The 24,838-nt window shown below is 34.8% G+C and overlaps 2 protein-coding genes, 1 non-coding gene and 1 pseudogene across 3 annotated transcripts; 2 read left to right on the top strand and 2 right to left on the bottom strand.

Moving 5' to 3' along the window:
* Positions 1-9,102: 9,102 nt before the first annotated feature.
* On the top strand, positions 9,103-11,477 carry LOC107627991 (glycosyl hydrolase 5 family protein pseudogene; annotated as a pseudogene).
* A 1,297-nt stretch (positions 11,478-12,774) lies between these two features.
* LOC107626239 (cell number regulator 5) lies at positions 12,775-15,560 on the top strand. Its single transcript, XM_016329075.3, has 5 exons — positions 12,775-13,248; positions 13,540-13,603; positions 13,720-13,884; positions 14,468-14,533; positions 14,874-15,560. Exons 1-5 carry the CDS (start codon positions 12,965-12,967, stop codon positions 15,054-15,056), a joined length of 762 nt encoding a protein of 253 aa, XP_016184561.1. The 5' UTR covers positions 12,775-12,964; the 3' UTR covers positions 15,057-15,560.
* A 226-nt stretch (positions 15,561-15,786) lies between these two features.
* On the bottom strand, positions 15,787-15,860 carry TRNAT-AGU (transfer RNA threonine (anticodon AGU)). The gene has a single exon. It is a non-coding gene; the product is annotated as a tRNA-Thr (tRNA).
* Positions 15,861-17,341: 1,481 nt separating this feature from the next.
* On the bottom strand, positions 17,342-19,097 carry LOC107626238 (Octicosapeptide/Phox/Bem1p family protein). The gene is made up of 2 exons (XM_016329074.3): positions 18,665-19,097; positions 17,342-18,586 (listed from the first exon to the last, which is right to left on the bottom strand). The coding sequence occupies exons 1-2, from the start codon at positions 18,906-18,908 to the stop codon at positions 17,559-17,561; spliced, it is 1,272 nt and encodes a 423-aa protein (XP_016184560.1). The 5' UTR covers positions 18,909-19,097; the 3' UTR covers positions 17,342-17,558.
* Between the last annotated feature and the right edge of the window lie 5,741 nt (positions 19,098-24,838).

Genomic DNA, 24,838 nt, shown 5'->3' with positions numbered 1-24,838 from the left:
GAAAGCATCACCATGTTATAGAAACAGCTTTGACAATGCTTTTTACAGCTTCCCTTCCCCTTTTTGAGATGAAGCAGTAATTATTGCTACATACTTAATCAATAGATTATCTACTCCTGTTCTCCAAGGTAAGACACCATATGAATTGTTATTTAATCAAATTCCTGATTATCAACATTTGAGAATTTTTGACAATACATGTTATCCACTGCTGAGACCCTATAATAGACATAAGTTTGATTATAGATCTCACAAATGTCTTTTTCTGGGATATGCAGCCAATCACAAAGGTTATACGTGTTTGTCACCCACTGGTAAGGTGTTTATTAGTAGACATGTTGCCTTTGATAAATCTATATTTTCATATAAAGAATTATTTATAAATTCATCTAATAACTTACGATATACGAAGACTAATACTGATAATAATTTCATTAATCAGAGTTCTTTCAGACTATTCCTACTGTACCAACATATGCTGGTTTACTTACACAAACACTCTCTCATGATCAGCTCTCCCATAATTCAACTCTTCATAAGTCGAGTAATAGTACTAACACTAGCTTTAATATAGAAATTTTTCAGCCTGATCAAGTTTTTCCTTCAATTCTGCACCATGAAACTCTTATTCCTAGTTCTGCTATAGAGGGTCAGTTACCCTGTGATAGTTCACAACACAGTCATAGTGTGCCACAAAATTCTCCCATTTCACCAAACACTAATGTCCACCCTATGAACACCAGATTCAAGACAGGCAAGTCTAAATCCAAAATTTTTCTAACTAAACATAGTGATGAGAAATCTGAAGAAAGACCACCAAAAACTGTAGCTACTACTCTCACTATACCACACTGGTATGAGGCTATGAAATAAGAATATATTGCCCTTATGAGAACTAATACCTGAAACCTAGTGTTGCCACCACCTCATGCTAAAATAATAGGTTCTAAATGGATTTTCACTACTAAAAAGAACCCTGATGGATCTGTGCAAAAATACAAATAAAGCACGATTAGTTGCACAAAATTTTGAACAAAGTGAAGATTTTAATTTTGACCAGGTTTTTAGTCCAATAATTAGGCCTACTACTGTGATAATTGTGCTAAGCTTAACCTTATCCAAAGGTTAGGTTATTCGACAATTTAATTTTAATAACGTATTTTTAAATGGAGATTTATCTCAAATTATTTATATGCAGCAGCCCAGGAATTTTGAAGTCAATTTTAAAATCTTAATGTACAAATTAAATCGATCCCTATATGGTCTAAAGTAAGCACCACGAGAATGGTTCTTAAAGTTGAACAAAACTCTAGAAACATTTGGTTTTATCACTGTAAAATCAGATACCTCTTTGTTTTTGAAATACATTTCTAATCATGTCATATATCTTTTATGCTATGTAGATGACATCAAGTTTAGCCAATTTATGCATAAACTCTTGTTTGCACATTGGAAGGCTCTAAAGAGAGTTCTTCGATATCTTCAAGGTACTAAACAACAAAGGTTACTCTTTCATAAGAATACAGACTTCAGATTGTATAGATTCGTTGATGCTGATTAGGCATCAGACCTTGAAGACTGCAGGTCAGTCACTGGGTTTTGTATTTTTTTTAGGATCTAATTTTGTGTCTTGGTGTTGTAGGAAGTAAATCACTGTCAGTAGGAGCTCAATAGAGACTGAATTTTGAAGTCTTACAGCGTGTGTAGCAGAGACAGTTTGGATCAGGAATTTGTTACTCGAATTGAAAGTTCAACTTCAGACATTTTTAACTATTTTCTGTAACAATTTAAGCACTGTAATGCTTGTTTCCAATCCAGTGTTACATGACAAAATTAAGCACTTCCAACTTGATATACAGTTTATTCGAGACAAGATCAAAAGTAATGAACTACATGTGGTCCATATCCTAGACCAAGAGTAGATTACTGATATATTGACCAAACCCTTGTCAGCAGCAACCTTTGATAAGCTCAAAATACAAATTTAGAGTGGTCCTAAGATCAATCATAAGTTTGAGGAGGGTGTAAAAGATGTAGTGGACACTAATGCAAATTTGAATAATAGTGCTAGTGCAGGTCAAGAAAAGCAAGACTCTGTTAGAGTGTTAGTATGAATCATAGTATAAATAAGAAGTCATTGCTTTTAAAATGAGGAGGTGTAATACATTTTTCTCATAATCCCAATTTTACTTTACTATATTGTCTTCTTTACTAAGTTACCCTAAGTTCTTTTTTGATTTTCACTATCTAACTCGCATACATCATCATCATGTCCCTATTTTCTATTCATCTTTCTTCTTAAAAATTACGTGCTTCAATTCTCTCGAGAGTCATTGCTTAAAAATAAACAATCACGCTACGTTTACACAAAAAAATCAACCATAAAATTAACTATATATATATATAAAATACACATTAAAATTAAATTACATAACATATTATATATGTATAATAATAAATTTTTAACATAATATTTTTGAATAATAAATATTCTGGTAGTGCACAAATAAAACACTATAATATAAATAATGATTGAGAATTCTAATTTATCATCCTAATTATTTTTTTAATATTTAAAAAGTAAAAATTCAAATATATATTACTTTTTATAAATATTAAAAAATAAAAAATCAAAACTTTATTTATTTAGCAATTAGAAAGATAATTATGAAAATAATTAAGACTTTCAATATTTTTTTTATAATTTACCCATTAAAAAAAAACTTTAGCTCTAATCCTATTGTTGTATAGCAATAATTTTTTTTATGAATGATATTGTTACTTCCAAATCTCATATTATAAAATTCTCTTTGTGTAATTTTTTAAAATTATTTTCTGATTTTCATTATTTTTATTTTTCATAATGATGAAAAGATTTTCATTGTCAAAATAATTTATTAATAATATAAAACATAATATAGTATTATATAGCAATTAGAGGATTGTAATATATATATTATTTTTTAAACTTTATTCTATTTAGCTTTGAATGACATATTGCCATAATATATACTACAGTATTACACCACGAAATTCAGGATTCTGTAAGGCATTTACAAAAACAATGACGTTATATATAAAAAGAATATTCATTAAATAAATTATTTGTATAAATATATATCAGAATATAAAATATATATTAAAAATAAATTAAATATTATATATTTATACACAAATATATAATATTAATTTAGTGACTAATTTTTTTTAGCACATAATATTTTTATTACACAAATTAGTTTTCATTCTTTTGATATATACTCCTATTCTTTTTCATTTTTCAAAGCATGTATACTAATAACTTTATCTTGAGATTGAAAAATAATTCCCACCCAGTGTAGTGGGGCTTCTGACAAACCCACCATAAAAAAGGCTTATTATAATATTATATTTTAATATTTTTTTAAGTTAATTAAATAATTTTTTTTCTCCTCCACGTTCAACACTTCAACATATAGGAACTAGAAGTTCATAAATTAGGTGAAACATCTCTTCAAATTTTTGTTTACGATATACTATGCATAAATCATAATGTTGAATTATTGCGAGGATGTGACAGCAGATGATTATCATTATCATGAATTAATTAGAAAAGTTAATTACTTATATATTCACTTATAAAACTAGTAATGAAACATGTTTTGATGGGATCTAATAATCTATACAACTTGTGCAGTTAAAGTGGCCAAAACATATATTGATCATCATCATGTTCAATGTACGGACTAGTAACTGCAATTTCAAGCTTCCAAAGTTAATCAATTATTTAGGAGATGATGATCATGATGAGAATAACTTGAGATGGACGATGAAGTGTTCTTTTCTCCGCCAGCTGCTTCGTTATTTATATTAACGTAACGTTGCTCATCATACCCTTTAAATTAATTCCTTTATTTTAGAAAATACGAAGGCTTCAAATCTTTAAAACTTTGAATAATATAATAAAAAATAGGTTTCAAATAAATCTTTGATGTGACGATAAATGATTCATAACAACTCATTGAAAAATGATGGCCAAGAAAACTGTTGAGTGCTCAAGTTTAATTATAATCTCGTGTTTATTAGTTGCTTTCTCCAATTCGTTTACTTCTGATTTTGAAAATATAATCATATCACTGTAGAGAGATCTATAAATTAAAGTTAGTTAGCATTTAGCAACTTGGATAATCTCGTTCAAGTTTTTATATTAATTGTATACCCAAAAAAATAATATTAATTTCAACTATCTTTTAAATCGAACAATAATATGTCATTATTATTATTTCTTTCATTTCAAATGATTCTTTCTTTTTGTTTTTTCCGGGATAGAAGAAGTTAAGCTAGCTAACAAAAAAAGAAAAAAAAAATCTGTGTCTTGGAGTGGGTGCTTTGAGCCCCAATGGAGTTTTAAAAAGTACACATAATTACGAATAATCATGTTATATGTTTACTAAATTCAGCCATTTAAAATTAAAATATATTTAAATATAAATATACATAAAAAAATTAAATAACACATATATTTATATATTTATATATAAATACATAAATAATTAATTTTAATATATAAATAATATTTTCGAATCACATATATAATTAAAAATTGAATGAAATAATAAATCGTAATATAAATTTTGATACAAAGGACTTCAACTATTGGGAGATCTTTTCATTAATTTGAATTGAATTGATATGATCAAGTTTTGATAGCTTAAAAATTTAAACTTATAATATAATAGCAAGTTAGTAACATATAATATAACATAGATCAACAAAGTAAAAAAAAAATCTCATGTAGTATTTCATCAAATATTATTTTAGAGAATTGAAGATAATACATTTTCGTTTGAATTTGAATTCTCATGTTCGACTTTTCCCTCTCTCCCTAAAATACGTTGTTGTAGAACTAATTCATCTTGCAATTGTTTGTTTAGGTTTTGGTTGTTGGGTACTGTTGGTACTTGAAGCGGAACTTTTGAATTAGTGAGTTATAGGGATCTTAATTCACATGGAATTGGAACAAGGTTAGAAGTATATAACCTGCAAAAATACTCTCTTAAATAATAAGTAGTACTGTTAGATGATGAGGAATGCTAGGGAGCTAATAATTTTTGTGATTTGTAACCATCAAATAGCCATCAATGATGATTTTAATAGTGTAAAATTGGTGTGAGATTTCATCCAATGACTCACTTTTTTTTGCTGGTAACAAAATTGCTAACCCCTAGACTTTTTCTATTAATAAAGTTACTGTGTTTTATGTCTTTTAAATTACTTTTTTTATTAGATTTTATTTGAACTCGTAATGCAAAACACTCTTTCAATCATAATTAAAGAAATATTATTTTTGTCTATAACAGGTACAAATCTTGAACCCATTCTATAATCCAGACTAAGGATTGGAGCTTTATTGAACACTAAATTGTGTCACTAAATTGTGTCATGACTCACGACTTGCATTATTTTTTGGTGTCTAAATAAGGAAAGAAACAAAGCAAAAACTATCATAAATCTGAGCGGATGATTCGTTGGAGATCAATACCAAACTCAGACCAAATAACATGATTAGAGTTACTCTTGGCACCATATTTAGCCATCCAATCCGCAGCTCTATTTGCTTCTCGGGACACCCATTCAACGTAAACAAGCCAAGGACGAGATAAAAGCTCCTGAATCTTGTGAACCAAATATGTTACTTCAGATGAATACCCACTTGTAAGCTCATGCATGATGGGCAGAATGTCAAGGCAATCCGTTTTACATATAATATCCCTCAAACCGCAATCCCAAGCTAAAACCAGCCCCCTCCAAGCAGCAAATAATTCACATCTGATTATAGACCAAGGGGAATGCTTCCAGAGCAGCCCGAGATCCAATCTCCCTTAGAATCTCTAATAATACACCCAAATCCCGCTAAATTTGAATCCATATGCAAGCTTGCATCACAATTAACTTTAAAACTATTGCCTACCGGTGGTTCCCAACACAGGCAATTTCGGAGAGACCTAAAGGCATTGCTTCGATTCCTATAAACCTGTAAGTCCTTGGCGGTAATTCTGGCCAAGGCAACAACCTTATGGTCTGTCCAAGGGTTGTCAGTGTTGAATATGTCATTGCACATATGTCTCCATACCCACCAAAGCCCTGCACCAAAGGACGCCTCATTGTTAGCCAAGGCCTTCCGAAACCACTCTTCAAGAGCAGTACCAGCCGTCGAGTCCAGGATACTAGGATCCAACATATACCAGATTGCCTTTGATCGTTCACAGTCTCTAAGGCAATGCTCCATAGTCTCCTGCGCCTTGTTACATCTCTTACACATATCTGAAGAAGCTAAATGTCGCTTGAATCGAAAGGTCTCAGTTGGTAGAGCATCATGTAAGCTAAGCCACATAGTAAATTTGAACTTCTCTGGAATGTTTGTGTTCCACAACCAGTTCCAATTACTGTTGGCATTTCAATTTAATATTTTCTTTAATAACCATCTGTAACCCTCCCTTGCACTATACTTTTTTGTTGCTGCAGGCCACCACTCCCACTGTGGCTCCAACTCAGTCAAACTAGGATATCTCAGACCACAAATAAACTGCTTAATCTCATGCGGAATAGGCGTGGTAAGACTATCAACCTCCCAAGATACCCCTTTCCACAAGTCAGCCACCATGAAATCTGATTCAGAAATATGTACATAAAGAACAAGATTGCAAAGCTTACCAAAAGGAGTCCACTCATCATACCAAACTGATTTGTGGACATCTCCAATATTCCAATGAAGTCCTTCCTTGAGATGCTCATAGGCACTAACAATGTTCTTCTAGGTAGCCGATGAAGAATTTCTACTGTTTCCGTTCATACCAGATTGATTCCTGAGATATTTATGCTTCAGAACCTGCACCCATAACTTCTCACTATTATTTAGACAATCCCATACCAACTTTTCTAGAAGCGCCATGTTAGCATAGGAAGTATCCCTAATACCCAATCCTCCTGCCTTTTTAGGAGTTATAGCGACCTCCCACCTGACCAGAGGTAGACCTTTTCCAGTCGCTTGGCCTTTCCACAAGAATTGTCTCATCAAGGAATCAATTTTATTACATGCATACTTCGGGAGAAGAGAAATTTGCATTTCATAAACTGGGATAGAAGCCATAACCGATTTAACAAGACAAAGCCTCCCTGCCTTACTCAGTAGGCGTCCTTTCCAACTGGAGAGCTTCCTCGAAATTTTTTCAATAATCTTCTGAGTCGTCTTCCTCGAAGCTCTGGCATGACCGATGTTAATTCCCAGGTATTTACCCAAATCATTGCAGAACCGGATGTTAGAGACCCCTGAGAGAACCCCTTTTCTCCTCTCCGACACCCTCTTGGAATACTGGGCCTTTGACTTATGAAGATTTACCTTTAAACCTGACGCTTTAGAAAACAAGTCCAAACAATGCATGACCTCTATTACTTGAGCTTTTGATGCCTTACAGAAAAGTAAAAGATCATCTGCAAACATCAAATGAGAGAGTCGTGGTCCATTCCTAGAAACCGCAACTGGGTTCCACAAACCTTGGGAAACTCTATGAGAGATAAAGCAGGCAAGCATTTCCATACAGAGTACAAATAGATAAGGAGACATAGGATCTCCTTGCCTCAACCCTCTCTTCGGATTGAAATTTTGGAGCCTGTTCCCATTCCACAAAACTGCCAATGAAGAGGAAGTCACACAATTCAATATAAGATTAATGGTAGCCTTTGGAAACCCAAACCGGACCAAAGTAGCTTCCAGAAAACGCCAATCTACCCTGTCATAAGCTTTTTCCAAATCAATCTTGAATGCCATGGTCCCTTTTCGAGACTTGGTGTTCCTCATGAAGTGCATAATCTCCTGAGCAATGATAATATTCTCTGTGGTTCCTCTTCCTGGAACGAACACTCCTTACAAAGGACCAATGATCTCCGACAGGAAAGATCTGAACCTGTTAACTAGAACCTTTGTGACAATTTTATAAATTACATTACATAAGCTAATAGGCCGAAACTCCCGTAAGGAAGAGGGAACTTCCACTTTAGGAATTAGAACAATAAGAGTATCGAAAATAGCCGCATTCAGTGACTCACCCTCAAAGGCTCGCTTGACCAGTCCACACACATCGTTGCTAAGAAAGTTCCAGAACTCTTTGTAAAAAATTGCTTGAAATCCATCTAGCCCTGGGGCTTTAAACGAACTCATGGTCATCACAGCTCTTTTAACCTCTTCAGACGTCACTGGTTCCACTAACTTTTGACAAGTCTCAGTACTAAGAGACGGGCAAGGAAAAGGCCCCATGACGTCCAGGTCAATATCCTCCCTTGTAGAAAAGAGCTTTTGAAAGAAAGAATTTACTGCCATTTCTAGAGTCGTAGTCTCCGTGGCCCAAAACAGCTCTTTTAACCTCTTCACGACTTGCACTATGAAATAATCCCTACTTAGATTTACTGTATATGTTTTGCTAAATTTTTATTTTAAAAAATTGACCACTGTCGATAGAAAATAGTTTACCTATTAGCTAGATGTGTCAATAAAAACAAAATATATGTACTCACAATCTTTACATGAATGTTTCGATATTATTTACTTTCAAATTATGAATCAATTAATTGGATTTAGATTTTTTAAATTTTGAATTTATATTTTAAATAAAAATATAAAATTAATTTCTTAAACTCAATAGAAAAGCGGCTCAACGCTAGTAGTTAATAATTAAATGGTTTAAGATTTATTTTAGAATTTTAAAATTAAAATTTTAAATTTTAAATAATTTAATTTTTAAATATGTATTTAAATTATAATATATTAATAATTAAATATATTAAATCTAAAACAGAGATTTAAAATACTAAATTTTAAATTTTAGTTTTATTTAGTTTGTATTTTAAATGTATATTTAATTTTAAAAAAATATTAAATCTATTTATAATTTTTAGATGTGTTTGTTTTAATTTTTTTTAATTATTATTATTATAATAAAAAATTAAATATTGTACCATTTTTTAAAGAATAGTTAGTTGAATTGAGAAAAATTCTATCCATTTAACACTTATATAATGAGTAGTAATATTGTCACGAGATTGATGTGACTTCATTGTTATTCGAAAATGAAGATGCTATGCAAGGTCTCGCTTTTGCTCTTATTCTTGGCCACACTGACTTGCTACTGCAACGCCTTGCCCCTCTCAGCCCACAAGCGATGGATCATCGACGACGCAACGGGGAAGCGTGTGAAACTCACGTGCGCTCATTGGGTTGCACATGCAAAGCCAATGGTGGCGGAGGGTTTGGACCACTTGCCCTTAAACGACATCGTTAAGCAGTTTCCTGAACGGGGATTCAACTGCGTTCGTCTCTCCTATGCGACTTACATGTTCACTCGCTACGCCAACGTCTCCATTGGCGAGACCTTGAGTAGTCTGGACATACCGGAGAGGGTGGCAGCGATAGAGAAGCACAACCCTTGGGTGCTGAACATGACGCACCTTCAGGCTTTTGAAGCTGTGGTTGATGCCTTGGATAAACAAGGGGTCATGATGCTCATTGATAACCATGTTAGCATGCCTAAATGGTGCTGTGATCGTCAAGATCAGAATGGCTTCTTCAATGACAGGCACTTTCAACCTCGTGAATGGCTTCAAGGTTTGGCTTTTGTAGCCCAACATTTCAAGGGAAAACGCCATGTGAGTTGTCAACAAAAACATTTATTTTCATGGATTAATTTTGCTAACAGATTATTCACGTTTGGAAGATAAAAATGAGCATAAAGTTATCTTATTTTCTCTTCATTAATTATCTTTAAAATATATATATTAGATACAATAAGTATATAATTTTAAATGTTATATTATTGTTAATATATTATCTTAATGACATTTTTAAATAACGGAATGTTATATGGACAATGTACACCTTTTTTTTTATAATTTCTATTTTGATATAAAACGGATTAATAAGAAGCGAAAGAAAAATTAAAATTGTGTTTTTCATATCATAAAATATTCAAAAGGAGATTATTTTATACTTTTTAGTTTTATTTTTTAATTTTTAGTTCATTAACAGAATCATATTTATATGATATAATTCAGTTGTTATATATTATCACATTACATTAACGGAATAGTATCTCAGATTCATACATAGTGCACACAAATTCAACGAACTCTATCCACTTTATAAATATAATACTCAAAACTTTATATTATAAAATTTGATTTGAATCTTTTTTCCAAACCACGCAAATATAGGCGTATATGTCAAAGATCACACTCTTTGAACTAGCTAATCGTTTTTTACTCAAGTATCCTTTTCTTAATTTTGTTGCATTAGGTTGTGGCTATGGACTTAAGAAATGAGCTTAGAGGTTCACGTGAAAGTTCAAAGGATTGGTATAAGTACGTGAGGCAAGGAGCAAGAACCATTCACCAACACAACCCTAATCTCTTAGTTGTAATCTCAGGCTTAGACTTCGACAAAGACTTCACGTTCTTGAAGAACAAGCCCCTTGACCTAAACTTCACCAACAAGATAGTTTACGAGGCGCACTTGTACTCTTTTACCGGCGACACAGGCAGTTGGAGCCTTCAACCGGTGAATCGGGTTTGCGCCTCTGTCCTGGAGTCGGTGCAAAATCTATGGGGATTTTTGATAGGCGGAAGCAACCCAGCACCAATGTTTGTGAGCGAATTCGGTTATGACATGACGGGTGAAAATGATGCAGACAACAAATACATCGTGTGCTTCAAGTCTTACCTTGCAGCGATGGACATGGATTGGAGCTTGTGGTCTTTTGGAGGAAGCTATTATTATCGACAAGGGAATGTTGGTGCTGATGAGAGCTATGCTGTTTTAACCCATGATTGGACAGGTTATAGAGACCCTAAATTCCCACACAAGTTTCAACTTCTTCAAGCTCTACTCCAAGGTACATACCCTAATCATCTACTTCATCTAATCATCTAATCCAGAAATGTAGTGCTAATTAATGTGATATTCCGATGCAGATCCAGCTTCTAACCTTTCAAAGTCCCAGATACTGTTCCATCCTTTGAGCGGTAACTGCACGCACGTGAGCAGCAAGAAGGAACTTGAATTTGGTGACTGCAAGAACCATGTTAGGTGGAGTTTCGAAGGAGATGGAGCCCCAATCAGAATGATGGACTCTCCTCTGTGTCTGAAGGCAACTGGTGAAGGCCTTCCTCCAACACTCTCAAAGGATTGCTTGTCACCACCACAGAGTTCTTGGAGATTTGTTTCGGTGACGGGTCTTCATTTAGCCACCAAAAATAAGAATGGGGACCTTCTGTGCTTGGACACTGATTCTCATTCTTCTAAGTTAGTCACCAAAAAATGCATCTGCGTTGATGACGATGATTCTGCTTGTTTGGATAATCCCCAAAGCCAGTGGTTCCAGCTTCTTACAACCAACGTCTAGTTAAATTAAATATTTTAGGATTAGCATTAGTTCTTATTTTTAATGGCACCTACCCGATGCCATATTAGCATAATCGTAATAATAAAATCTATGGAAAAGTATATGGAACCAAAAGGTGATCAGCCAAAAAGTAAACAAAATCGTTTAATTAGAATCATTTTTTGAATAATATGTTTGAAAACTGCTCCTGGAATCACGGAGCACAAATCAAAACCCAATTTTTCATGGAGCCCAAACACATTTTGGCTAATTTTTGGCTGATATGCTTTTGTTCCTAGTTGTTCTCCACGAGTCATGAACTCCTTTGTCATCGTATTATATCCATGACTTCTTTAGATCTTGGAATATCATCGTATTATATCCATGACCACTTGACCAGGCCAAAATATGAGTTTTTGTCGCATCCAAATTGGACATTATACAACTCCTGAACTCCATAAAAACACACAACATTGGGCCTATCAACCATCCACCGCATGTGGTATAAGTGACGCAAACAACACATTAGTTGGCCTTAAGTTTCACGCCAATGGGCTTTAATTTTACGCAACCCTCGGTATCCAGTTTATAGACGACGCTATTTGGACTTAAATTTACGCTAACAACAGTGTACATAATGGGCTCACATTGGACTCTACCCAATCAAAATCCCAAATATTGGGCCTCACTACCATCACATTCTCTTCCTGTTTCTTTTTTATTTTTTAGTAAATTATATTTTTTCTGTTTGAAATTTAATAAAAAATTTTAAAAAAAATTTAAATTTTTTTATTTTAATTTTGTGTTAACATTTTTTTATTTAAATTAAATATATTAGTTAATAACAAACTCTTAAATAAAATTTCATTTCGTAATGAATTAGTCTTTTTATCTATGGGGCTAAAAAATAACAAAAACAGTACCAGTTGGAAGCTATTCTGCTATTGAATCACTCCAACAGCTAAGACAATATTCAATTCTAATTACATGGAATGGAATAGTCCTTTTTGTGTCTCTATTTTCAACATCCAACATTCCTGCTCCGTAAGCAAAGCGATGGCGTGAATAAGTTGTTATTTTTGGTAGATATAGATATGGATATGAATATACTCATTAATAGAACTTACCTTTGTTGACTACTAAATCAAACAATTGAATCCAAAACGACTACCATAGTCAAAATAAAATCAACCCACCTAAAAATACACGTGATCCATAGGGCGACAAAAATAATCACACGGTTACTATTATCTCAAATCAAGTTGCCACGTGGCAAAAGCTACGCCGCTGATAATGTAGCAAATTTTGGGCCCCACAGAATTATTACCCGCCAACTTAAAAGATTCTCGTGTGCACACTCAGACTCAACAAAACAAACTTTTCTATCTTATCTTCTTCTGTTTATTTTATTTTCGCTCCCTCTTTCTTTCTCTCTCTCTCTCTCTCTTGCACTTTTTCAAACCCCTGCATTTGCAAAACCCAAAAGGGTGGTGCCTTAAAAAACCGAACTTTCTTTACGTTTTGTGGGTAGGGAAAGTTCGGTGCAAACAATTACAATGGGGGAACAACTGGAGAAGCAAGAGAGGGCGGTGCTTATGGTGGAGGACGAAGAAAAGGACGGGTTGTTGGAGGGAATGGCGGTTTTGGACTTCGACATGCTGTGCTCCTCCGTGGCGTTGAGAACCTCGCATCGGAATTGGGGGAAGCTTGGGAGGGTTGTTGGGAATGATGATGATGATGAAGAACAAAATGGTGGAGAGTTTGGCGGGGTTTTGAGGATGTGGGAAGGTGAACTCCTTGATTGTTTCGATGATCGTCGCATTCTTCTTGAATCCACATGGTAGGTAATTTTATCACAAAAGTTGCAAATTGTGTACATCAACGTACAGCTTTATTATTAACTTGTGCCAGGATTTTTGTAACTATTGTTCTATGTTTGATTATTGTGTGTTCTTTTTTCTTTCATGTATGATGTTAAAGAAGGTAAGGTTCATCTTGTTGAGGGAAATTTATCATTCTTCTTTTCATTGTTTATTTCTGTATAGATAAGGTATATATAGAGTACCCAGTTTGAAGATTCTCATGCTGTATTATGTCATGTCTGAAATGTTTAGAATATTTGGTGTTGCAGCTGTCCTTGCTACCGATTTGGGAAGAACATGAAGAGAGCTGGTTTTGGTTCTTGCTACATTCAGGTATGCTTAAGTTTGAACTTTGGGGAATGATTCAATTTCAATGTTAGAATTGGCAGTTTTTGTTCATGTTAAGTAGGTCTCTGAAATTATTGGAACTTCCCTGTCTAATTTTGCAGGCAGCAATGTATTTCCTGCTTGCCATTGGTGCCTTCCTTAATTTCATTGCCTTTGCTGTCACGAAACGGCACTGCTTTCTCTATCTGGCAGTTGCCTTCATCTTCTCTGTTGGATTGTATTTAGGATTCTTCCGGTCACGTATAAGACATAAGTTCAACATCAAGGTGACCCTTTTCTCCATTTATTTTATTTATCACTCTTGCAATTTTTATGCCTTGAGAGGTTTTGGTCTTCCTTTTTTTTTCTTTCTTAAGAATGACAATTATTATTGGATCCAATTATATTTAAAGTGAAATTATTAGTAGTGTAGCTAGAACCCCATTGTTTGGATAAAGATGGAACCTTATTATAACAAGCTGGCATCATTGATTGATAATTTGTAATCCATAAACAAACAAAATTATGCTGTGGTGGTAACCTGCTAGTATTCCATCATATCTCAAAAATAAAATATACACAATTATGTTCTGGCCTTTATCTTTTCTCCCTTTTTTCCTCTTTAATTGGTATAATTAGTTTGAACTCAATCATGGAGGATTATAACAGCAAATTTTATAGACATATTTTTGCATACATGAAGGTTTATTTTAAAAAAGGTTGGTTGACACAGTTTTGAGTCGTGTGATTTCCTCATATGAGAACAAAAAAGCAAGACTTTACATTACTTATTCATTTACTTTTATTCGTTGTTGTGTCTTGTGCGATATAATTTGACTAATGTGTTTGTTGTACTGAAACCTTCTGCAGGGTAGTGATAGTTCCTTGGACGATTGCATCTACCATTTTGCTTGTCCTTGCTGTACATTAAGTCAGGTCATTTTCAAAATTTTATCTCATTTCAATTTGGTTTTCCTGATATATTTTGTTGTGATATGGGAAAGAAACTATGGAATATGGACTATATTTGCATCCGATTAAGAGAAATGCTTGGTTTGCATCGTATACTAGGTCAACTCACACCTCCACCACCATTGAATTGACTGTATCGTAATAGGATTGTGAGTTGTTCCTTTGTATGATCCAGAAAGAGTACACTTGTGGTTACTTATATTTAAAATTAGTAATGATCATAACTTAAATGGTTCTAACTTAAGATGCGTAATTGGTATCAATCTTAATATTGAATATTGGTATCTTTTGTAATATGATGCAGGAGTCTAGAACCTTGGAGATGAACAATGTTCAGGATGGAACTTGGCATGGTCGTGGTGACACAATATGCATCGATGGCTTTGGTGGAAAGGGCAAGTTAAACCCTCCTCCTCTTATTACAGTCGAGTCTATTGATGATAAAGGTAGCATGGAAAAGAACACAAATTTACACAATCCAGCTTGAATTCAAGTGCACGTGGGGAATATTTGAAACAATGGTTCTTCACCTGAACTGAATCCTTATGTGTCTGCATCACATATTTCATTACGAGTTTCTCAAGGATGTCCTCGCTCGAACGAAGAAATACAGCGCAGATTCCATCGGTCCTTGAAAGTTTGTACTCAGGACTCGGTGGTAAGGAGGCATAGAGGAAGAATTTCTGTGTGTGTTCTATGTGATTGTTTCAATTGGTTTCAGATAGAGATCAATGTTCTGTTCCAATTTGTCTCAGCAGGGTGAGCTGTTAAATTTGCACTTCTATTCTACATACAGCTTCTGTGTTTCGTTCTCAACGAAGAGAGTTTAGTTTTACCAACCCTTTGTAATATAGTTTGTCTTTGTGAGTTATGAGTGGTGTTGTATATCTGTTCTACATCATTGTTGTATATATATTCAACGGATTAAGTATTTTTAATGTTAAACTTGTACATACACTTGAAGCCTGAAGAGCATAGTTCCTCCGGTTAAGTTTATTGTGTCGAGTTTGCTATACTAGTGAATTGTTATCAATCCAAGGTGTTGTGCATTTCAGGTTGTGCTATATATCTTAGTCTTCTTTGTAGGAATATTAAAAAAAAAAAAAGTTCAAGGATAAAAACATTCAGCTGTGATTTAACGAGAGATCAGCAAAATGGTAAACTATAAATTTATCTAGCAAAATGGTAAACTATAAATTTATCTAACTTAGAATAAGTGCTTTCATTGAGAGTTGAACTCAAGACCTCCCGCTTACTAAACGGGTGCTCTAACCAACTGAGCTATGAAAGCTTTTTTGTTATCAACTAAACCAGGTAAAAATAAAAACAAAATATTTATTGTCCTACTTTGGTATTTTTGATTATATATACCAAACCATTTGCAGTGTTCAAGTAACAATTTATTTATTAGATAAAATCTTCAAATATTCATTTCTAATATTTTATCTTTTCATATGGTTGCTACCCATGTATATGCATCAAGTCCAAAAAAAATGACTCAGTTGACCTCAAGAAGCCCAAGAGAGTCAAGACGAGTAGCTGTGTTCTATTATTTTATAATTGATTTGAGCCGAAAAAGAATAATAATAAGAGAAATAAGAAAAAGAAATTATTATTCAATAATGCTTCAGCCTTCAGGGGCATTGAAAATAGACATGAATGCATTATGTATGACTTCTTTCCAAGGAAAAAGGTGGGTTCATAATTTTGGTCTGAATGGAGCATTTTGAGTTAAGGCTATGTCTCCATGATTGAATAATAATTTCGTTCTGTCCTCATCAAATGTTGCACGAATTTGAAGCAATTGAACAACATATCATAAGAATACACAATCAGCGTATTAGTATTTAGTACAGTCGCCAAAAGTAATCAATAAATTACTTGAAAGGATGATTGAATTTAAATAATATGATCTTCTAGATTCTCACAAGATATAATTGAAGCTCTAAGTAATAATTGATGGTTTGAGCGTTAAACTGTGACTTTCATTTCCTTCCATTGTTTCATTAAAAATAGTTTTAGTTTAGTGCAAAGAGCATTACAGCATGATTTGGTAATTAACTATTAAATATATTCTTTCCGCTACGTATCTTTGTGGCTTTTTATTATGTGGTGCATGAAATGTGGTGAGATGATGAGTTGATGACTTGCAAAGCAGACAGGCATATCCCTTAGCCAACACTTCCCATTTGTGTTTTCATAAAATTTGTTGTTTTTTAATAGCAAAATACAAACGTCGTTCCTTTACACAAGTTGAGATTAGGTCAAAAGATTCCCAAGCTTTTGTTGCTTTCGGAAATAGAGTACGAGACAAATACCCATAATTGATGAGAGATGGTTGAAGAGACTAGAGCGATATGTTTGGATAATGGGATAGGAAAAAGAAATATAAAAGAGAATATTTAAAGAAGGAGAAAAAAAAAACAAGTCTTAATATATATTTTTTTTCAATTCAAATGTTATGGGCATCTCCTCCCTAATCCATATTGACAAGAAAATTCAATTCCTTCACAAATAGTTAAATTTATCTTCCTGAACCTGAACCAATATTCGCTTTAGAAATTGAACTGAAATTTGACAGATGCGACGGTATATTTTCATCATCACAATGCTTTCACTTTAAATACTTCTAAAATGTGTAACAAAAAAAAAACTGAAATTTCATTTTCCACATTGACAGGTTTTTTAACTGTTGTCACTGCAATAATATGATTTTGTTGGCTTTAATATACGAAAATAATACAGCAAAACAAATGTAGCTTAAAGCAATACTCTATTAATCAACAGATTTGTCATTATTAATATATACAATTTGAGCAATAAAATCCCTTGCTCAAACAATTTTATGAAATATATATCACACTTGGCTTTTTTGTGCGTTGAACAAATAAGTAGCAAAAATCTGAGAGTGCATACACACAAAGATTAAGCATCCATTTACATGACCAAAAGTAAATTAGGTCATGCTAAAAAAAAGTACATCATTCATTTAGGGAGTTGGCGACCCGATCCGACCCACCACAAACTCCGAACCACCTCTCTGTGGTTCATCCCCACCTGTCATTGCCATTGCTGGGTAACCGGAACCAGGCACCGCCTGATACATCTGCTGTTTCACACCGTCTTGAACCACAGCCGCTGTGGCAGATGTACTGTATGGATGGTGCATCGGGCTTACATGCCTCAGACCCGCGCCATATACTTGACCCGAACCCGGAACAAAATGACGGTACCCGACTGGAACCTGACCCGGAACCACTGCATGATACGGTTGTTGAACGTATGGATATGGAGCCTGCATATGAACCGGAAGAGTTCCTGGTTGAACCGGACCGGGAAAATAGTAAACCGGAACCGGTTGAACAGAATGGCCCGAATAGGAGGCATCCGCGGCGTAGTGCAGAACAGTGTTACCCGGGTACGTGTTTGGTTGCGGTTGAGGTTGTGGAGCCGGTTCAGCTTCGATTTGAATCTCCTTGGACTCCACTTCAGGAGCCGGGTTCGCCGGTTTGGTTTTAACTGGTGGAAGGTTGGGGATAGATGGCACGCACGGCACTGATGATGTGGAGGAAAATTGAGACGCAACTGGGGCAGGAGAACCCGGATCCGAATATAGACAGGGTCGGTCCTTATGTCGTAATTCGCGGTTGCTTTGCGTTTCTTCGGAGTTGTCCAACCCGAAGAGGTAATCGGGAACCTCCGAGACCATGGAGGAAGCTTCGGAGCGGCCTCGCTCGAGGGCTGAGACGCCGCCGTTGAGGGCGTCGAGGAACCAGCTCTCGCGTTTAACGGAGCCGTTGAGGAGGGAGCTGATGCTGCCGGCTCGGGAGGTATCGTCGGCGGCGGATGATTCCGGAAAGAGGAAGAGGCGGAGACGAGCGGATCGGGGATTTTGATTGTGTGCGACGCGGTCGTACTCGTCCATCATGTTCTCGACGTCTTCGTCGGTGGTGACAGAAATTAGCGCGTCAAGGTCCTCGTTGGGAAGCTGGTACTTGGCGGTTATGTTGGTCATACCTGCACCGAATGAAATCACGAAAGTGAAGAAGAGAAGAGAAGAGAGAAAAAGGGAGAAAAGAGGAGTTGGAGAGTGACCTGATAGCTTGGAGAGCTTGAGGAGGAAGGCGGGGAAGGAGATGGAGCGGTTGATGGCAAGTATGCGGGTGTCACCGCCGACATAGCGGAGCTGGTTGTCGTGAGGACGAGGGAGGATCTTGCCGCCGAAGCTGCACATGAAGCGGACGCGTTGAGGGGGGTCGTGGAAGTGGTCGGAGCGAGGGGAGGAGGCGACGGAGTCGGTGTCGAAGTCGCAGGTGGGATGGAGTGGGTGTGACGTCATTGTGATCTCCGGCGTTGAGAGAGTGAGTGAAGTCAGACACGTAGGTTCCCTTCTGTCATTCCTTTACGCACCTTGCATGTTCCACCACTATATATACAAAGCTCCCTCCTTTTCCCCCCCTTCAACACTCTCAACTTTCAAGTAGGGGTGTTTGTTTCAGTTTTAAATTCAAACTCCAAACTCCAAACCATTCTCATTCATTGTTCTTAACATTAAATAATTTTAATTTTAGCATTAGATTAGATTAGATTATATTTTATCTTTAATAATTACCCAAATTATATTAAATTTTTTTATATCTACTTTTTAAAATCAATTTGATCCAGTTCAAATCAAATCGTGTCATGCATTATTGTCATCTTATTATTAAACTTAAGATTTAACTTATAATATATTTAATATATTTATATATTATTTTAAGTAATTTGCATATTATTATTTAATTTCTTATTTTAATATTATTATAAAATTTATTTATTCAGTTGAAGTTATTTATATTAATAGTTTAATACTATTTTTTTTAAAACTGAATAAAAAATTTAAGAGTAAATAATCACTTCTGATTATAAAATATTCAAACACCGTTAAAAAATTAAAATTGTACTTATAAAAAATTAACTCTATACTATAAAATTAGGGTTGGAAGTGAGCCGAGTTGAGTCGAGCTAGACCAGGCTTAAACTCGACTTACGAAAATTAAGCTTGGCTCACGGCTCGACTCATTAACAATTGAGCATATTTTGTAAGCTTAAGTTCGACTCAACGAAAGCTCACGAACTGGCTCGAGCTCACGAGCTGACTCAAATAATAGGAATATAATCTATAATTCTATCAATAAATTATAACTTATATATATTAAAAAATATTAAAAAATAAATTTAATATATTGTCTATCTATCATTATAAATTTTTTATTTATGTTCTACATGAAAATTATATATAAAAAATGACTATAAAATTTTAAACAATTAAAAACATTCATATATATGTAAAATTATATATTATTATTATTATTATTATTATTATTATTATTATATATATATATATATAATTATTAATACACATATTCTATATACATTTAATCTATATTTTTAATATTATACATATAATTGAGCACTATATAACTATCCAAACCTTAAAAAATTATCTAAAAACTCTCTCTCTCTCTTTCTCTCTCTCTCTCAGAGAGAAAGAGGACATAGTAGCTTCTTTCGAAAAATTTTCACAAGGTCACAAAGCAAGCTTGGGTTACCACTGGAGGTTATGGGAATAACTCGAATCAGGAAAAATGGAATCCATTGTTCATCGTTTCCAAAGATAGCTGTAGTGAAGGTGGACACATGTGAAAAAGAGAAGGGGATAAAGAGGGCTGCAAGTCTATGCTAAGAGAGGAGGGAGAGAAAGAGAGTAATGTGATGACGATGATGATGGGTGAGGTCAAGGAATGGTAATTTAAAATTTTTTGGTAATTTTTAGGGGTTGAATAGTTTTGTAGTAAGAAGTCGATTTTTTATGGGTACGACTTTAATTTTATTATTTCATTATCAATATGTTACCGTTCGAATTTTTTATGATAAAAAATGACTATTTACTCAACTTTTTTTTGTGAATTAAAAGAAAACAAATAACAACAAAAAAAAGAAATAAAAATAAACAAGAAACTACTTAAGAAAGATAGTCCCACTGAATACTACTCTCAAACTCTTTCCAAGGCAACGGAAGCTCCACTTGAGGAGAAAGGATCCTCATTGCAGTCTTTGCCATGAAATCTGCTACTGTGTTTGCATCTCTCAAGATCAACCAAACATCAGCACGCCGTTTCCAAGACATGATATCTCGGATTTTTAACACCAAATGATCAATAAAACCAGAGCAATCCTGTAAATTATTAACAATAGTAAAGACCTCCACAAGTCTGTCTCACATATAATGTCTCTATGCCCCAAGTCCCATGCTAAAAGAAAGCCTCTCCAAATAGCAAATAACTCTCCTTGCAAAATGCTACGACTCTCAATTGTTCCCAGACAGCCTCGTTGCCACCTTTCCTTCCAATTTATTCTAACACAAGCAAAACCAACCCGAACACCATTGTCAGGATAGCTAGCATCACAATTAATATTAAAGGTATCCAGTGAGGGAGGAATCCAAAAGCCACTAATGGTGGAGGGATAGACAGTCGTTGCAACTCAAAAATATTCCGAAGCTCCTTTTTCAAGGACAAAGCCATACCAGTCACCTTGTCTATGGTCCAATACTCGTGAGGATGAAAGATCTTGTTATTCCTCGAACGCCAAATTCACCAGAGACCATAAAAGAATCTAAAGAGGCGCTGTTTGATATTATGTACAAACCAACTCATCAAATCCATTGGTTGACCAGAGATCCCCCGAGTTTGCCAAATTAGCTGGGCTTTTGGATAATTCTGACTGCAATGTAAAACCGATTCCTGACCTGAGAAACATCGTGGAAAGCTATCTGTGTGCGAAATGCCCCTCCTAAAACGAAATGCAGCAGTAGGAAGAGCCTTTCGAAGACATTGCCAGGCCAAAATTTTGTGCTTTTCCAGAACATGTTGACGCCAAAACCAAAGCCAATTATCCCTATACTCCCAACTAAACATCTTTTTACTGAGCCACAAATAACCACTACGAGTATCATAAACCTTTAAAGCCGCACCAGTCCAACACTAACCGACCTCTGAACCAGCTTGAACATCCGGGTTGTAAGAGTTAATGTTGCTCTGCAGAGACTGATTCAGAGAAGAATAGATATTCTCAAGGTTCCACTGTCCAGATGATCAAAGGTCCAAGATCCTGAGATCCGAATAAGAAATGTGAACATAATCCATCTCATGACGCAGTCGCCCCTCTTTTCGCTATTTAGAAAACCAAAAGTTCTATTCCAAATCTCAATGCACCAAATAAAACCTTCATTCAGAATATTCCAAACTCGACATATACTCTTCCAAACATAAGATCCCCTTTCTCGAGACCGATTGAAACAATCATCCTTAGAAGAATGGTATTTCTCCGTCAACAGTTGAACCCATAACTTGTCAAGATGGTGAAAAAGTTGCCAAACTAGCTTTCCAAGAAGAGCAATATTAGCACAAAAAGGATCTCTAATTTCCAGACCCTCAACTTCTTAGGGGTGACCAACACCTTCCAGTTAACTAGATTCAGGCCTCTACTATCAGCTTGACCCTTCCATAGAAAGTTTCACATCGTGGATTCTATCTTATTAGTTACCCCTTTAGAGAAGAGAAATACTTGCATGCGGTAAGTAGGAATCGCAGTCACTACCGAATTGAGCAAACAAAGTCTGTCCGCCTTATTAATTAAGCAATCTCCCTTTCCAGCTGGCTCATCCCTAAATACTTGCCCAAGTTCTGGACGAATCTGATGGAGGACACTCTAGTGAAAATCTCTTTTCTTATCGCCAAAACATTCCTAGAGCATAGTGCTTTAGATTTATCCACATTAACCTCCATCCTAGAGGCTCTGTAGAAATTTTCCAAAGCTACCATCACAGTTTGAACTTACTGCTTTTTGGCTTTATAGAAAAGAAGCAAATCATCAGCAAACATCAAATGAGAAATTCTTGGACTCCCTCTAGAAAGCGCAACTGGCTTCCATAAGCCCCTGTCAACTTGTTGATTAATAGAACAAGACAATCTCTCCATACACAACACAAACAGATATGGTGATATAGGATCTTCTTGCCTAAGATGCCTGCTCGAAATGAAGTTATTTAATCTATCCTCATTCCAGAGGATAGACAGTGAGGAAGCAGTGACACAACGCATAATCAGATTGACTGTCGGAGGAGGAAAGCCAAAACTCACAAGGGTTTGTTTCAGAAACCCCCAATCCACTCTATCATACGCTTTCTCTAGACCAATCTTAAAGGCTAGGGTGCCTTTCTTTGACTTTGTCTTCTTCATGAAATGGAGAACCTCTTGTGCTACAATGATGTTGTTCGGAGTTCCTCTCCCTGGGATAAACCCTCCTTGAAGGGGTCCAACAATCTCTTTGAAATGGGGACGAAGTCTATTGACCAGGACCTTTATTATAACTTTGTAAACCACATTACAGATACTAATAGGTCGAAAATTCTTCATGGAAAACGGGTTTTTTACCTTCGGAATAAGAACCACAAGAGTTTCCATCATCCTTGGATCCATATCCAAACCAGAGAACGCATGACGAACCATAGTCCAAACATCAAAACCAACAATCTCCCAATATTCTTTAAAGAAGAAAGCCTGAAACCCATCAGAGCCTGATGCCTTAAAGAATTGCATACTAAAAACGGCCGACTTAACTTCTTTTATAGTAACTCAACATTTAATCTAACCCGCAAAAAATTTAAACTGAATTAAATTGAAAAATACAATCAAACTATCTCGGTGCTACTAATACCTCTAATTCCAAGTTTCAACCGTTAAAAATTACCAATTTAGAATTATATGCTAGGATAAAAATTAGATTTTTTTTTTTATGAAGAGAGAGGAGTTAAAGAATTCAAAAATTGATTTTTCTTATGTATTTTAATATTTCATTATTTTTTCTCTAAAAGGTACTTGTTAGCAAAGAGCAAAAAGAATTTAAATTTTTAAAACTATGCTAAATTAATTTCAACTTATATGCGTTGAAGGAAATAAAAGAAAAATAATAGTATAAATTAAAAGATTCTCCTATTAATAAAAGCATAAAACCATTTTCTTTTTTTCTTCTGAAAGTTAAGTTTTTAATTAGTCCATCCATTTTGAAGGAGTTATATATCCTCAAATTTCACTTTAAAAATTGTTCAGTGATACTATTTGTTTCAAAATTTTTCCTATTATACTGTATTTTATTTAGGTTTGTGGATATAAAAAAAAAAGAAAAATATAATTTATGGACACATCCTTGAGAAGTTATTTATGGGATAACATGATTTGGAAAGCGGCCGGAAAAGCTTTGAAATTTTGTAAAGTAAGTGATAAAATAAGAATTGTCAACGAATGAGAAACTTGTATTTCTTGGTTTATTGTGAGTGTTGCGATGAATGGGTGGCTGAGAATGGTTGAGCACATTGATGAAATCATCTTATTCTGTTATAAAATTGTTGGGCGGCAGATAAAAGTAATTACTAACATTGGTAGTTGTAAGTAGTTGTTATAATCAAATCTAATGATTGGTTTGGATATCTAAAAAATAAATAATTAATTAAGCATGATTGGCACTAAAAAATTACGAGTTTGGACTTTTGGCATGGCTTTGTATGTAAGATGTATAAGGTTTTGTTTGGGGGTGACAATACTATCCAAATTTGCGGGTACCCACTCCGTCTCTATCTGTTCGGGACGGGTAATTACTCACTCCCGCACCGGGGTGGGTTTTTGGTTGGGGCGGGTCGGAATCGTGTTTAGGTTGAACCCGTCCCTACCCGCCCCGGTATATATAATATATATATGTAAATATATATATTTTTAATATATAATATATGTAACATATATAAAATAATTAGTAAAATGATTAATAATATTATATCATATATAAATTTTTATTTTAATTTATATTATGTATGTAAATGGTGGTTATATAATTTTTAAAATTTAATTTTATTTGTTGGATTTAATAATTATAGGGGCGGGGCGGGTACTCGCAGAGACGGGTTAGGGTTTAACATTTTTACAATCCGCGGATAGGGCGGGACGAATTTGATGCGGGTTTTTTATAGGGCGGGGCAGAATCGGATAGAGCAAAAACCCGCCCCTACCCACCCCTACCCACCCCGTTGCCACCCCTAATTTTGTTACTAGCTAGGCCGTCTCACCAGCTTTTGTTTAAGGATCAATCACCGGTGATTTGCATGATTACCAATTTACACACTTTAGGGTAGCTGGGTAGGGTTTGATTTAGAGTAAAAATAATGTTTTGAAAGTT

The sequence above is a fragment of the Arachis ipaensis genome, chromosome B2, assembly GCF_059453495.1.
Source record: "Arachis ipaensis isolate K30076 ecotype BB chromosome B2, ASM5945349v1, whole genome shotgun sequence".
Taxonomy (NCBI): domain Eukaryota; kingdom Viridiplantae; phylum Streptophyta; class Magnoliopsida; order Fabales; family Fabaceae; genus Arachis; species Arachis ipaensis.
The sequence above is the reverse complement of the archived record's forward strand: the minus strand, read 5'-3'. Positions and strand labels throughout refer to the sequence as shown.

Bases quoted from the DNA above. Each gene is read 5' to 3' on its own strand.
- LOC107626238 (XM_016329074.3), bottom strand. From the start codon at position 18,908: ATGACGTCACACCCACTCCATCCCACCTGCGACTTCGACACCGACTCC. The intron at 18,587-18,664 runs GTCACTCTCCAA...CATTCGGTGCAG, and splicing joins CAAGCTCTCCAAGCTATCAG to GTATGACCAACATAACCGCC.
- LOC107626239 (XM_016329075.3), top strand. From the start codon at position 12,965: ATGGGGGAACAACTGGAGAAGCAAGAGAGGGCGGTGCTTATGGTGGAG. The intron at 13,249-13,539 runs GTAGGTAATTTT...TTGGTGTTGCAG, and splicing joins ATTCTTCTTGAATCCACATG to CTGTCCTTGCTACCGATTTG. The intron at 13,604-13,719 runs GTATGCTTAAGT...CTAATTTTGCAG, and splicing joins TTGGTTCTTGCTACATTCAG to GCAGCAATGTATTTCCTGCT.